At 40.6% G+C, this 16,017-nt stretch overlaps 1 protein-coding gene across 6 annotated transcripts in view; it reads left to right on the top strand.

The window, feature by feature from the left end:
* Positions 1-16,017, top strand: part of cntn3 (contactin 3) — a 1,582,783-nt gene that overhangs the window by 1,224,613 nt on the left and 342,153 nt on the right. For all 6 annotated transcript variants that reach the window (XM_033036732.1, XM_033036731.1, XM_033036727.1 and 3 more), the window contains 2 exons: positions 12,873-13,009; positions 13,514-13,643. In XM_033036732.1, coding sequence (XP_032892623.1) covers positions 12,873-13,009; positions 13,514-13,643 — 267 coding nt within the window. The remainder of the gene's footprint in view (positions 1-12,872; positions 13,010-13,513; positions 13,644-16,017) is intronic.

The raw sequence follows: 16,017 nt of genomic DNA, 5'->3' as shown, positions 1-16,017 counted from the left end.
AAACCTATTTCATTTACTAATGTTCTTCAGGGAAGGAAATCAGACATCCTTAGCTCCAGACACAATATAATTGACTTTTAACTTCCACCACTATACAGGGGCAGTTAGGGATGGACAACAGATGCTGACATTGCCAAAGATATCGACATGTTGTCAACAAATAAATTAAAGGAAGCAAACTGTGCAAAGGTTTTTTTAATCCAGTAACAGTGTTGGTGCTATATCAGGGAGTGAAGTGTAAATGTATTAAGTGGAAACTGTCTCTGGCTGTAAACATGAAAAGGGACCAGCGACAACTAAAATTGGATCAATTATGGTTTCTGCCCATTCTCCAAAAATGTCGTTATTTCTCCTGACAATTATAGTCACCTAACGACACTCGGATCTGCTTCCACCGACATTAATGTGATTACAGGGTCAGCAGCTTTTCCTCAACAATATTTCTCCACATATGAAGGAGACATCGCCAATGATTTTTGTAATTTGTAATGGCAGTAATATTTATATGGAAGTGCCATCTTTGGTTCCTTAATTAAAATAAGACAGAACACAGAATAATTCACTCCCTCAACGCTGCACCTTTGTCTAAGTTCTGACAAGGTGAAACAGGTCCAGTAAAAGTGTTTCTGCTTCAGCTATGGTGCATTGTATCCTGTGAAGTAAATTGGTACATCTCGCTCCAGAAATTACAGTACGACGGTGTGTTCCAATTTAAAACAAAGATTTGACAGTGCATGGATACACAAATCTTAATCTGACTTTGATTAGGCTGCATTTGGAGTACTGCGTGCAGTTCTGGCAGCTCCAATGCAGGAAGGATGTGGAGCAAGGGTGAAGAGGAGGTTTACCAGAATGATGCCTGGATTAGGTGGTATTAGCTACAGGGAGAGGTTGGACAGACTTGGATTTTTTTTCTGGTTATGAAAGGCATAGATTTGGAGGATGGTCAGAACCTTTGTCCCAGGATGGAAATATCAAAGAGTAGAGGGCTTAGATTTGAGGTGTGCTGTGCAGGCAAGGTTCTTTTGTGAATGCCTGGAATGTGCTGCAGAGAGTGGTGTTGGAGGTGGATACGATAGTAGCATTTAAAATACTTTTGGATAGGTAAATGGATATGTAGGGAATGGAAGAATATGGATTATGTACAGGCAAGTAAGAGCTGACGTTGGCATCATGTTGGGCACAAACACTGTGGACCGAAGGGCCTGTTTCCGTGTTGTACTGTTCTATGTTTTGAATGATGATACACATGGCTGGTATCAAGAATTATCAAAGTTAATTTTATATTGGCTCAAGAATTATATGAGACAGAGGTGGATATGAATAGCCAATTCAAAATGATTGTACCATAAATAAGGAAGAAAGAGGGAGGGCAAAAAGGAGACATGAGATCATTTTGATAGATAAGGTAAAGGAGAATCTAAAGAGATTTTAGTAGATTAAGGGGAAAAGAGTAACTCAGGAGCAAATTGGGCCCCTTTAAGATCAATAAGGCCATCCATGTGTGAAGCTATAGGAGATGAGCAAGGTATTAAATTAATATTTTTCAGCTGCATTTGCGATGGAAAAAGGCATGGATGCTTGGGAACTCGGGAGAGTGAATAGTGATGTAGTCCACGTTGGAGAAGAGAAAGTGTAGGAAGTCTTTAAATGTATAAAGGTAGATAATCCCTGGTGTTGATTGAGTGCATCCATGGGCACTGTGGAAAATCAAGTCGGGTCACGTTTATTGTCATATGTACAAGTACGGTGAGCTTCAGGCACAATGAATATCTTACTTGCAGCAGCATCACAGGTTCGTAGTCTCATAAAATCACACAAATGTTACACATAAAATGTCCATAAAATTGCACGTAAAATTCTGCGAGACGTTAGCGCATGATTAGAAAAAAAAACACAAGGAGAAAACAAATCCATGGTCGTGCAAGATGTTCATGCAGCTCGTTGCCAAGTTGGAATTAGGGTTCTGCAGTGGGTTTGAGAGTTAACGAGGTCAGTGTCAGTAGAGCAGCTGCAACCAGGAGCAGGTGAACAGGACATTTAAAAGAGGCACAGATAACGAGGTCATTGTCAACTGAAAGCAGTTAGCAAACCAGATTGACTGCTCCCAGTGGATGTATAAAGGCAGGCACTAGCAGAACAACCTGTTGGCAGTGAGACTGTGTTGACGTGCAAGTATTTTGTGGAGGGTAAGAACTGAGGTTTTAGCTTGGGAGGCTTTGATGAAGAGTGTTGAACTTTGATGTTGAGATAAGGCATGCTGAGTGTTTATTTATTTTTCTTTAGTAAATCTTTCTTCGTCTAGTGCAGTAGTGTTGGTAGCTAGGGCAGTGTTATGATCCTCCTTCAGGATGTGGGAGGTCAGGGAGACTTCAAGTGTACCTGTGCACTACACCTGTGTGAGGTGCATCCAGCTGTTTCTCCTTACAGAGCTTGTTAATGAATTGGAACAACAGTGGGGTGACCTTGGGATCATGACTCCAAGATGTCAGAAACAGGAGTTGCTGTGAGGTGGTCGTGTCTAGAGTACAGGGAGAAAGTAGATGGGTGACCACCAGGAAAGGGAATAGGCAGAGAGTGCAGGAATCTCCTTTGACAACAGTATGTCCCGTTGGATAATGTTGGGCACAGCTGACTGGACAGGGAAGAGCAGCAACAGTGGTCGGGGCAATTGCACCAATGATCACCAATCGACCCCTGACTCTCTCACATATTTCACTGACCAGCAATTGTATCTTAAATGTACATGCACCTGATTCACATATTATATTAATTTTCTACTTGCAGGTGCTTATTCAAAACAATAAAAGTTTCACCAAGAACCAACAGAGTAATATTATAGAAACATATAGAATTCTTAAGGGATTGGACAGGCTAGATGCAGGAAAAATGTTGCCGATGTTGGGGTAGTTCAGAACCGGGGCTGCAGTTTACGAATAAGGGGTGGGCTATTTAAGACTGAGATGAGGAAAAACTTTTCATCCAGAGAGTTGTAAATCTGTGGAATTCTCAGCCACAGAAGGCAGTGGAGGCCAATTCACTGGATGTTTTCGAGAGAGTTAGATTTAGCTCTAAAGGCTAAAGGAATCAAGGGACATGGGGAGAAAGCAGGAACAGGGTACTGATTTATGCCCCTGTCCCACTTAGGAAACCTGAACGGAAACCTCTGGAGACTTTGCGCCCCACCCAGGGTTTCTGTGCGATTCCTGAAGGTTTTTGTCAGTCTCCCTACCTGCTTCCACTACCTGCAACCTCAGGCAACCACCTGCAACAGTTTAATGACACTAAGGGACAAATGCAGAGAAGTAAAAGTTAAGAAGGCAAGAGTTATTATGCAAGAAATTGAAAGAACAAAAATAGTTTGTATTTACTGTTTAGTATTGACTGTCTAAGTTTTTTTGAAGGGGGTGTCCGCCTCCTAGATGGAGCAAGTCTCCGAGACCAGGCGTCAGTATAGAGACAGGTAGTCCAGGATAGAGCCCTGTAGCCCAGGATAGAGACCTGTAGCCGTGGATGGACCCCTGTGTAGCCGTGGATAGGCCACCTGTAGCCAGTCTCCCAGAGGTGAGAAACCTGGACAGAGGAGCTAGTCTCCAAGAAGCCAGAAATAGTCTCCCAGAAGACACGATGGGCCGAGATGCAGCGAGAGGCAGGAGCCAGTCTCCCAGTCGCAGCAACAGGCAACGAGACAGGCCCTTTGTTAGAGTTTCTAGAGTTTGAGGTTAAAGTGAAAAACAGCAGCACTCTTAATTGAGTCTAGTGTAAATCCTTATGTGGATATTAGGGGGAGATGTGATGTAATTAAAGTGAAAGGGGATATGTATGTGATGTATATGTAATGTAATATGTAATGTAAATGCCAGTGCCCCTTGAGGCCAAAAGCAGAAGCTGATAAATGTACCTGTGCCTCGTGATTGAGATCAAGTGACCTTCTGGAAGTTTCAGTGGAATGCAGATTAAACCTTTCCTACAAGATGTCGGACGTGTATTCATTGTCCTAGTCACAACAAGGTCATGCAGAAGACATTACAATCCCCATGGTTCCCCAAAATGCTTGACTCCTCCTAGATCAATAATCTGCCTGATTCTGTTCTGAATAAGCTATCTGATTCAGACTCCATGGCCCTTTGGGATTAAGGAATAAGCTATTGGGACAGAAATATCCAGTACCCATCATCTTCCATTGTCTGGCTTCCTTTTGAATTAAAAATGTGCTCCTTGCAGCTTATCTTTTGCTTGTTAATGGTTGAACTTTTATGCAGTGAATATTTCTTTTTATTTCAGTTTTTATAAGTCCACAAATCAAACTGACTTATTCATTTCAAGGTAATATTATATAGCATGGCTCACAAAGGTCCAACAGGGCTTCGGGGAACATAAGGAAACTGCTGAATGCATTGGCTATGTCCATTTATCAAATAATCATAAAAAAATAAGACCCTCCACGCAGCAGTAAACTTTCTAAAAGTCATTACATGTTTTAATGCCCAGACAACTGGATGTGAGCTTTAACATTTTGACAAGTAGTAGAATTCCATGCTACTGGCTGAAATAGAATGGATAATTGATGTTAAAAATCATTTAAATTATGTATCCAGTTTGAGTGAAATAACTATATATTCCTACCATTATATTATCAAATATTCCTCGTTCTGAATTGTAATCTATTTGCATTATTTGTAAATACATGCATAAATACTGTTTAGTTGCAAACATCGGCAAGCAATGCAAAATGAAAATGAACAATTATGAAAATGGTATTTTCCACAGAAAGAAAGAATAAGATACTTGGAGGCCATATTGTATTGGTGCAGCAAGCCAGCATGTGTTCTTCACCCATTTGATCAGATGTACCTCCACTTCCATCTTTGGTCTCTTATTTTTGTTTAGGCACAGTACTCTTTAATTGTTGTGCATCATTTTGCCTGAGCAAAGTTATTGAAAAGCTTTATTGCAGTTCTGATAATCATTTGACGTCTGAACATCTTGTGAGCCGTTTAATATGTTGGACTTCGACTTGGACATCTGTCCGTGCCTCACCCTCCTACCTCTCTATATCCAGTAAAGACAATATGACCATAGTGTTCACTTTTATTGAAGGTTATTTAGCACGTTATTTAGTGTGTCATCCTTGAAAGTGAGACTTTATTTTGCTTTCAGTAATGAGTATTTAACATATTGGTGCAATTTTCCAGCTATGTATCACTGATAACAATCCAAATGTTTTCTGGCTACCAAATGTGTTTCCATTCTTTACAATTGTTGGCACCACTCTTGCAAGCATTTTCTTCTACTCAATTGTCCAATGCATTATGATACTTTGTTCGGCTTGGGTTCAATAAATGTTTGAACTGAGAAACATTAATTAACTGCAGTATTAATCAATGTCAGCATCAGTATGAACATAAAAATGAATCCCTGTTAAATTGTTCTTATTCAAGGCTTGGATTTATTTTTGAGCCATAAATGTAGGCAGAATCTTTGAGTTATACTGAGTTTGGTGTCAATTATAGTTTTAATGGTTAATAGAGAATTCAGGCTATTGGTCCCCAACATATAGTTTATTTTAACAACACAAAGTGCTGGAGTAACTAATCAGACGGCATCTCTGAGGAACATGGATGGGTGATGTTTCGGGTTGGGACCCTTCTTCAGAATGTCAGGTTTTTGTAAACCAGCATCTGTGTTTCCTTGTTTCTATATGATTTCTTTTGTTTGCTCAGTTCAGTCTTGGAGCCATCAAGCAGTTTTTTTTTTTTCAATTTACCCTAGTTTGGTTTTACTCTGCAAACAAATCAGCGCAGCCATATGTTGGCTTCATGTAGAGCACACATTTGGCTTACACCATTAAAAACAACCTGGGGGAAAATCCAAATCGCACATTTAGCTTATAGTCACACATAAATATATGCGTATAGTGGTTCTTTTATTATAATGACTCTTCGACAAGAGATATTCAAATGTTTTTTTCGCCGAACTGCAGCAAACTAAAACATGCATGTTTTGAGATATTTTACTGCTCTTGTGCCCTATTTAAAACAAAAATCATGGAGTACCCTTCAGATTCTTTCTAATATTAAATGCAGAGTATCTATTAAATATGCAGATTTTCTCTTTTAGGAAACCATATTTACAATAAATAAATCATTGATCTGCCATTTCTGATCAGTTGGGGAATGGAATGATAACCTTAGCCCACTTTCTCCAATAGTCAAATTATCACTTTATTCATAAGCGAAAGGATCTGTCCATAAAATGATTTGTTAAGATTGAGTAAATTAATATTTTATGATGCTTAATTTTCAGGTCATTGATGTTTCTTCATGTAGGTCTCCCTAAATGCACATTTTTAACTCCTGCTTTAGATCATCCTTTGAAGGTTGCATTAACTTTGGATAATGATGTAAAATAGCTGATATTCGATGGGCTATCATTGAAATCCTTGGAAAAAGTTAATTGGTTTGGACGTGAAGTGAGCAGCACATAATATTATGAATTTCAACAACTGCCAAATATTTCAATTTGTATAATATTCTTTCCATTTTTTTTTTAAAAAGCAGATTTTTGTAAGGAACTGCAGATGCTGATTTATACCAAAGATAGACACAACATGCTGGAGTAACTGGTGATGGCACAGTGACGCAGCGCAGGACACCTGGGTTTCATCCCAACTATGGGCGCTGTTTATCCGGAGTTTATACATTCTCCCCGTTCCCACGTGGGTTTGTTCCGAGATCTTCAGTTTACTCCCACACTCCAAAGACGTACGGGTTTGTAGGTTAATTGGCTTGGTATAAGTGTAAATTGTCCCTAGTGTGTGTAGGATAGTGTTAATCTGTAGGGATCGCTGGTCGGTGGGCCAAAGGGGCTGTTGCCGTGCTGCACCTATAAACTAAACTAACTCAGCGGGTCAGGCAGCATCTCTGGAGAGAATGGATATGTGCCTCTGTTTTATCCATTGCTTTCCTGTTTTAACTAACCATGGTCATGTTCTCCCCTCTGTAATTGTCTTTATTTTCAGTGGGAACAACTTTAACCTCTCTTCATAGCTCAGTGATTTAATACCCAGTGCAGTCTCTGCTGTTATTTGCTGAAGCCCTCTCCAATCCATCTCAGTCATTTTGTTAACGCGGTGACTGTAACAGAATGTGTAATGCCTAATGTCAAAGCAGCTAAAGATCAAGCAATAGCATTATATTTGGCTCTTCGTTTTTTTAAGCATTTAGACCCTCATAGATCTGGTTACTAGGTAAGCATTTTAAATGTTTCTTCAATTTACTATTGAACAGTTTAATAAAAAGTGTGGTCTCTGTAATTATTGAGTATAAAAACAGTGTGAAGGCAAAGGGAAATAAGCACAGCCTCGGTTTTAGTTTTTCAGTACAGCATCAACTCTTGGATCGATAATCACCAAATAGAAATAACATAGCCTCATATCTGTGATTCATAAGTAATTCCAACATGCTCAACCTGAGGAAGAGACATGCAAGATAATCAATGTGAACAAATTCAAGAAGCTCTTGTGCTATCTGCATGAAAGTACTTGGAACACAGCAAAACATTTCATGTGCAAATATATGGCCAAAGTTTATTATTGTCACATGTAGGTACAGTGAAAAGCTTTGTTTTGCATGCCATCCAAGCTGCTCAAATATACCATATGTAGAGACAAATCAGTTCAAACTCAAGTAAAATAGATAGAGCAAATGGAAAAATACAGGAGCAGAATATAGTTCCTTATGGGCCTTTCCCACTTAGGCAATTTGACTGTCAACTTGCCAGCAGTCTCCTAAAAAAAAGGCCACTGTCAGAGTGGAAGGAGAACACACACAGACAGAGACACGCACGCACACACAGACACGCACACACAGACACGCACACACAGACCCACGCTGGCATTTGTGTATTTATGTTTCCATAGTTTTCTGCAAGCAAAACCATTTTCTATAGTTCTGCCAACTAAGTCGCTTCATAATTTAAATAAATTACATCAAAAAACGTCATCCCCTTCTGTTCCAGAAATAGTAGATCCATTCTGTTCAGCTTGATGTATTGTCTCCCTCAGCTTAAATACATTTATTGTATCACTACAAAAGCACCACCTTGTATGTATGTACTTGTATGTAATTCAACATCTTAATAAAAATCTGAAGAAGGGTTTCGACCCGAAACGTTGCCTATTTCCTTCGCTCCATAGATGCTGCCTCACCCGCTGAGTTTCTCCAGCATTTTTGTCTACCTTCGATTTTCCAGCATCTGCGGTTCCTTCTTAAACAAATTAAAATAGTTTTGTATTTTGTTGCCAATTTCCTCAGTATTAACAACACATTCCAATACAGCATAATCAAGAATGAGTCGCATCTTGGCTACTCCCTCTTCTTCCCTCTCCCATCGGGCAAAATGTATAGAAGTGTGAAAACGCACACCTCCAGATTCTGGGAGAGTTTCTTCACAGCTGTTATCAGACAATTGAATCATCCTACCGCAACTAGGATGGTGGCATGGTGGCACAGCGGTAGAGTTGCTGCCTTAGCCAGAGTCGCTGGTTCGATCTCGACTACGGGTGCTGTCTGTATGGAGTTTGTCTGTTCTCCCCGTTACCACATGGGCTTTCTCCAAGATCTTCGGCTTCTAAAGACGTACAGGTTTCTAGGTTAATTGGCTCAGTATAAATGTAAATTGTCCCTAGTGTGTGTAGGGTAGTGTTAATGTGCGGGGATCGCTGGTCGGTAGGGACTCTGTGTTTCCGTGCTGTATCTCTAAACTAAACGTTATTCCCGTGTATCTTTCCACTGTAAATGGTTCGATTGTAATCATGTATTGTCTTTAAGCTGACTGGTTAGCCCGCAATAAAAGCTTTTCACTCTACCTTGGTCCACGTGACAATAAACTGAAATATCCTTACTTAGTTTCACCAGTGAATAACTATTTTACACACGGTTTCTCACTGTAAATCCTTTGTTTTAATTATGACCAGTAATACTTGATTTGTTGATTCCCATAGAAAATCACTTGCCATTCTTTGCGCATGAAAGTAATCACATTTTGCTTCAATTCTCTTGTTTTCTGTTTTGTTCCCACCTTATTATGTTCTTCAATCTTGACTCCAGATATATCTCTGGTGAAACAAAATGTGACAGGTTTAAAGTGAAAAAATCTGAATTTGCCCATAATAAATAAATCTCATCTGACAGTATTATTAGACAAATTGTTGTACCTTTGTAGCAATAAACTCATAACATGTGGCAGTTTGCCTTTCCAGAGAAACATTATGCTGATTTTCAGAGACTATCTAATACCTCTGAAATTGTACTGGTGATGATGGAGTCTAATCCATCCTGTCATGAAAATCTGTACTAGCCTACTTTCAGCAGCATGCATTTGGATTTAGAGAATTATACAGCACAGTAGCAGCCTTTCCTGACCCACCTCATCTACAACGGCCAAGATGCTTACGTGACCTAATCCCATTTGGCAAGTTTTTTTTTGTTGCCCATATCCCTCTAACCTTTGTTATCCATGTACCTGTTGAAACAGCATTTAAACATTGTAATTTCAGCAACCTGCAATACTTCTTCTGGCAGCTAATGCAATGCCCTCTTACAGTGAGAAACCGAATACAGATTGGAGGAACACGATGTGAAGTTTTTCATTCAGTCCACAGGGCTGATCTTGAGTTTCCAGGTCACCTGAATTCCCCAATTCCCTCACACTATGAGTATATATGTATACAGCCGCCAGCATTATGAGCCCCAACATAGACTTGAGGAAGAACAACTCATCTGGCATATTGCACTTTTAGGACGCATAATCAAATTCAACATTTTCACTTAACACAATTTCTGTGTTCGAATCAGAACTGGACTGTAAGATTCTCCATCTCAAATATTAACTGTTTTCTCTGAACATAATATCTATATATGAAATAGATATTACTACTATCAAACAAGGTTAAAGCAATTTTCTGAGCATTTCATGTGAATTAAAAGCAAGGGGTGCATTTTATAGATTTACATGTACAGTACCTGTTTTCTTAATCAATTAGCAGGATAGTTTCATAAACTGTATATCACCATGGTAACCATGCCCTCTCCCTATTGCAGATATTTCCACTATCCTATCCATATTTCCTCAGTTGCCCATCTGCAACTTAAAAATAACCTGCTTTCTAAAATTCCTAGTTTTGATGAATGGCCTTTGATTTGAAATATTAACTCTGTCTCTCTTTCCCGATGCTGTCTGACTTGTTGGGTATTTTCAGGATATTCTGTTTTTATTTCAGCTTTTCAGCATCTGCTGGTTTTAATTGTCAGTCCCTTCATTGTCCTGGTTTGTAGCGCTACCATTGACGTGAGCATCATCTGCCCTGCCCCAGTTATCTCTGTGCTGAGTCGCAGGAGCAATACAATCTGCTATGATTTTCGTTTATTGACCCTCTAAACCCAGAAAACCATAACCCTAACATGTTCACCTGATTCTGTTCAAATGAACAAATGCATCCAGCTGTTGGGAGAAAGTAACTGGAGTTTGTTTTAGTTATCAAAGTTATTTTCAATTTAATTAATTTTATCAGTGGGTGAGCAGTTTAGTGCATTAAATGTGAAAACGATTAAATACTTTTCATATTAACAGGAGCTATATGCAACAGACTGTGACAATTATAGGTGTTCAGAGTGGTGTAGAGGCACAGCATGTAGAGCTGCTGCTTCACAATACCAGAGACTTAGGCTTAATCTGGACCCAGTTTGATTGGTTCATTGTAGAAACCAAGAACTGTAGATGCTGTTTTACAAAAGAAAGCACAGAGTGCTGGAGTAACTCAGTGGGTCAGGCAGCATCCCAGGAGAACTTGGATAGGTGACGTTTTGGATCGGGACCCTTCAGCCTGAAGAAAGGTTCCTTTCCCGAAATGTTGCCTATCCATGTTGTCCTGAAAACAATCTATAATCTGCTACTCCAGTACTCTGTCTTCTCTGGTTGGCTACATGGTCACTGTAAATTCCCCCTTGTGCATGTGAGTGTTAAATGTTAGGGGATTTGATGAGAATGTGGGGAGAATAAAAAAGCAGGGACAATGTAGATAGACAAAAAAAAGGCTGCAGTAACTCAGTGGATCAGGCAGCATCTCTGAAAAAAGGGTAGAGTTTTTGGGTAGAGACCCTTCTTGAGTCTGAAGAAAGGTCTTGATCCATTCAGTGTCCAAAGAAGGGTCTTGACCCGAAACGTCGCCTATTCCTTTTCCCTCGTGATGCTGCCTGACCCACTAAGTTACTCCAAGGTTTTGTGTCCATCTTCGGTGTAAACCAGCATTTACAGTTCTTTCCTACACAGGATTTATTGGTGTAGATTTGTGGACTTGTTGGGCCAAAGAGATTCTTCTATGTTGTATCATTCTGTGACTCTGTAACCGTGCAAGTTTGATGGATGGTGAAGGAGAGATTTTGTGGCGATGGACGTTGGTAGAGCATAACTGGTTTCCAAAGCCATCATGCGAGTGCAGCCAATGGATTTAAGTGAGACAACTTCTGCACCATTCTCAGCCATGCCAATGTACCAGGAGCTGGGCTCTCAGCTGGAAACTTTGTTGGCAGGTTGGGGAGGCGGCAGGGTCACATTGGAATAAACAATGTACCCCCAGAGCTGGGAACCACTGGTTCTGGGACAGAGTATGATAGGCCCCATCATCAAATCATTATCAGACGACTGTGCATTGGAGAACGTTGTGAAACCAAATTGCTTGTTGTATTTCCCACGTTGTAGCAGTAATGACACTTAAGATTCGTTTCATGATTGTTTAACCACCCTGAGTTGCTTTGTAAAGAATGACACTAAGTGCTGGATTAGCTCAGCAGGTCAGATAGCATCCCTGGATAACATGGACAGGTGACGCTTGGGATCGGGACCCTTCTTCAGCAGAATGTGAGGGGAAAGGAAGCTGGCAGAGAAATGGGTCAGGAAAAAGCATGGCAGGTAATAAGTGAACACAGGTGAGGGGAGGCGGGAGTGTTTGATCGACAGGCACACAAAGGTCAGTGATGAAAAATACAGAAGATGGGAGACAAAAGAATTGAAGAGTTGTGAATTGTGAAGCCTGTGGAAGGAATAGAGAGAAAGGGAAAAATGGGTGTGAATCCAGGTGGGACATAGGGGTGAGCGGGGTGTTAGGAAGAAGGAAGGGGGTTGGGGATGGGGGGTGTTTGATAGAGGTTACCTACACCAAGGATCACAACCTTGAACACTCTCCACTATGAGCTGCTTTGCGTTGTCCTGAAATTATGAAAGACATTGTTTGCGTAATACATATATAATTTTTAATTAAATTGCTGAAGTAAGCTTCTTATTATAACTTCAACATTAGAATAGCTAAATGGAACAGCTGTGGTAGAAACAAACTGTATTTGTACTCAAAATATAACTTGCAACCACCGTTTGAAAATAAACCTTTGGCAGTCATGGATCAAATGCTATTGGATAATATAGTGGTAATTTATCGCGAACATTGACATTTAGCCATAGTTTTCCCAGTTCATAATGCAGAGTAAATCAGTATTAACAATCTGTAATGGATTTGTGCAAGGAGCATTTTCTCTTTCAATTAAACTACATATTTCTTCGCATCGCATCAGCAAAATTGAACTGAAACATTGGCAGTCACGTGTTAAAAATATATGACTGACACAGCAGCTTCCTTATTTAATACCATTTTGGTCCTCCAGCAGGATGTTGCCTCGGGCAATGGAAAATGTAAATGAATTGACAATATATTTGAGACAAATTCCAATTTACAAGCTGTGTTTTACTTCTACACATTTTCTGCTTGGTAGATTTTATGTGTTCAACTTATTTCCCCCCCTCCCCCCTTTTGCATACAGCACGGCCTAACTGGAGTCGGAGCATATCAGATGCGTTTGTTCCCATCGAAGAAAGTCTTCAGTGGGTTTGCAAGGCAAATGGGGACCCGAAACCTTCACACAGATGGCTGAAGAATGGTGAACCCCTCATGAAGGAGGTAATGTTGCCGATACACTGACTCTATATTAACGACGTAATGTAATTTAGAGCAAACATGCAGAAGCAGATAAATGTTAATCTCTTCTTCTGACCCTTGGTAACATTTTCAGACAGATACAAGCCTCAATCAGACTGTGTCAGTGCTTAAATTACATCCACACCAGCAAGAAACGAAGTGGGGAATAGTGGAGTTATTAGCATGCATGTTCTTTTCTGATATTAAGCTGAACTCATCAAATGTAGCAATACAATTACTGAAATGTCAGAATGAAGTATTACTGGGTTTTAATCAGTGGAATTACAAAAGGTCATCATTATGTTCCACGATACACCCAAGTAACCGCACAAAAAAAATCCTGACATAAATGATTGGAAGACACTGTGTGGAAACCAATCTAATAAAATTAAAATTATTTACATTAAACTTGTGTATTAAAGATGTTAAGTAATATTATGAATGGATATGTTGAAATAAGGCACTTGCTTGATTTTTAATTAACAGGAGAGAATTCGGGTGGAAAAAGGAGCACTTACTATCCCTGCTGTTAACTTGTCCGATTCTGGCATGTATCAATGCCTGGCTGAAAACAAACATGGAGTAATTTACCTCAGTGCTGAGCTCCGAGTTTTGGGTAAGAATAATTCAATTCACTCATAGATGCATTGATGCTGCAAACGATTAATGCTAACTGTGCTTGAGTCAATGTTATCGATATTCAAAATGTGTAGGGAGGAACTGCAGATACTAGTTTAAACTGAAAACAGACACTGGGATCAGCGGAATTTGCGGAGGGTTTGGATAGATGAACAAAAGAAAAAATGTGGGGTGTCGGGCAGCATTTGTGGGTGGACTGAATAGATGATGTTTCAGGTCAGGGTCTATCTTCACAATTGATGGAGTATCAGGGAGAAAGCGGGAAAAGAGGTGGAAATGGAGCAAGAGAGCATGTAGATGTAGAGCATCTCAGATGTAGATCAAAAGGGACTGGATGGTGGGAAAAGATAGAATAGCGGTATTTGGAGATGTGTTCGGTGGGGCATGAGCAGGCATAGATGATGGGAAGTCATGTTTGTGGATTTTTGGAAGGAAATAGAAATGGGCAGTGCTAGGTTGGGGAACAGATCAATCAACAACATTTTTGTCACCTTCAATATGATCCCACCACTAGTCACATCTTCCCATCCCCTTCACCTTCCATAGAGATCACTCTCTCCACAACTCCTTGGTTTGCTCTTCCCTTCCCACCCAACCTGCTTCCTCCCCAGGCACTTACCCCTGTGGTACTTGCCCCTACACCTCCTCTCCCTCTTCCATCTAATGTGAACCTCAACCATCCAGTGATCCAAACCCCTTCCAGGCGAGGCAGAGGTTCACGTGCTCCTCCTTCAACCTTGTCTATTTATTTGGTGCTCGCAATGTTGCCTCCTTTACATTGGCAAAACAAAGCTTAGTCCAGGCAATTATTTCGCCAAACACATGCATTCTGTCCACCAAGCCCTGCTGGGTCATAAGATCAGGAGCAGAATTAGGCCATTTGGCCTATCAAGTCTACTCCGCCATTCAATCATGGCTGATCTATCTCTTCCTCTGAACCCCATTCTCCTGCCTTCTCCCCATAACCTCTGAAACCTGTACTAATCAAAATCTGCCCATCTCTGCCTTAAATATATCCACTGACTTGAGTCTGCAGCCTTCTGTGGCAAAGAATTCCACAGATTCACAATCCTCTGACTAAAGAAATTCCTCCTCATCTCCTTCCTAAAAGAATGTCCTTTAATTCTGAGCCTGTGACCTCTAGTCCTAGATTCTCCAACTGGTGGAAACATCCTCTCCACATCCACTCTATTCAAGCCTTTCACTATTTCTGTACGTTTCAATGAGGTCCCCCCTCATTCTTTCAAACTCCAGCAAGTACAGGCCCAGTGCCGTCAAACGCTCATCATATGTTAGCCTACTCATTTCTGGGATCATTCTTGTAACCTCCTTTGGACCTCTCCAAAGCCAGCACATCCTTCCGCAGATATGGTGCCCAAAACTGCTCACAAAATTCCAAATGCGTCCTGACCAGCGCCTTATAGAACCTCAGCATTACATCCCTGTTTTTGTACACATGCACTCTCGAAATAAATGCAAGCTTTGCGTTTGCTTTCTTTATTACCGATTCATTTGCAGATTAACTTTATGGGAATCCTGCACCAGCCCTTTGCACCTCTGATTTCTGGATTATCTCCCGATTTAGAAAATAATCTACCTGCCTCTCCACCTATTTTCGTATAACCCGCAAACGTGCCACAAAGCCTTCAATCCCCTCATCCAAATCATTAACATGAAGAGCAGGGCCCCCAGCACTGAGCCCGAGTCACTGGCAGCCAAACAGAAAAAGACCACTTTATTGTCTCTCTTTGCCATCCAGCCAACATGATATCCATGCTAGTATCTGCCCTTGATAACAAGGGCTCTCATTTTCCTTAGCAGCCTCCCGTGTAAGGTTAATCAAAGGCTTTCTGAAAATCCAGGTAAACAACATCCACTGACTCTCTGTTGTCTGTCCTGCTATTTAATCCTTCAAAGTATTGCAGTAAATTTGTCAGGCAAGGCCACCCATTTGCAAAGCCATGCTGACTTCAGCCTATTTTATTGTGAACTTCTAAGTACTCCGTAACTTCATCCTTTATAACGGACTCTAAAATCATACCAACCACTGATGTCAGACCAAGCAGATCTCCTGGTTGCTAAATCATTCTAACTCTAATTCCCAATCTGACCTTTTTGTCTTTGCCTCCTCCATTACTTGAGTGAGACCACGTGCAAACTGTGAGAACAGCACCCCATATTCCACGGGCAGTTTAAAATTAATTTCTCCAATTTCAAATACTACATCTACTCCCCTCCCCACCCCTTTTCCACTGTACCCCTCCTATTCTGGTGTGCACCTATTCTCCCATCTCCTAGTCCCATATTTCCCTTTAGCCTCTCTGCCCTCCCCTTATCCACTTCCAACCATA

The sequence above is a fragment of the Amblyraja radiata genome, chromosome 18, assembly GCF_010909765.2.
Source record: "Amblyraja radiata isolate CabotCenter1 chromosome 18, sAmbRad1.1.pri, whole genome shotgun sequence".
In the NCBI taxonomy this organism is placed as follows: domain Eukaryota; kingdom Metazoa; phylum Chordata; class Chondrichthyes; order Rajiformes; family Rajidae; genus Amblyraja; species Amblyraja radiata.
This window is presented reverse-complemented; position numbering and strand designations above follow the sequence as displayed.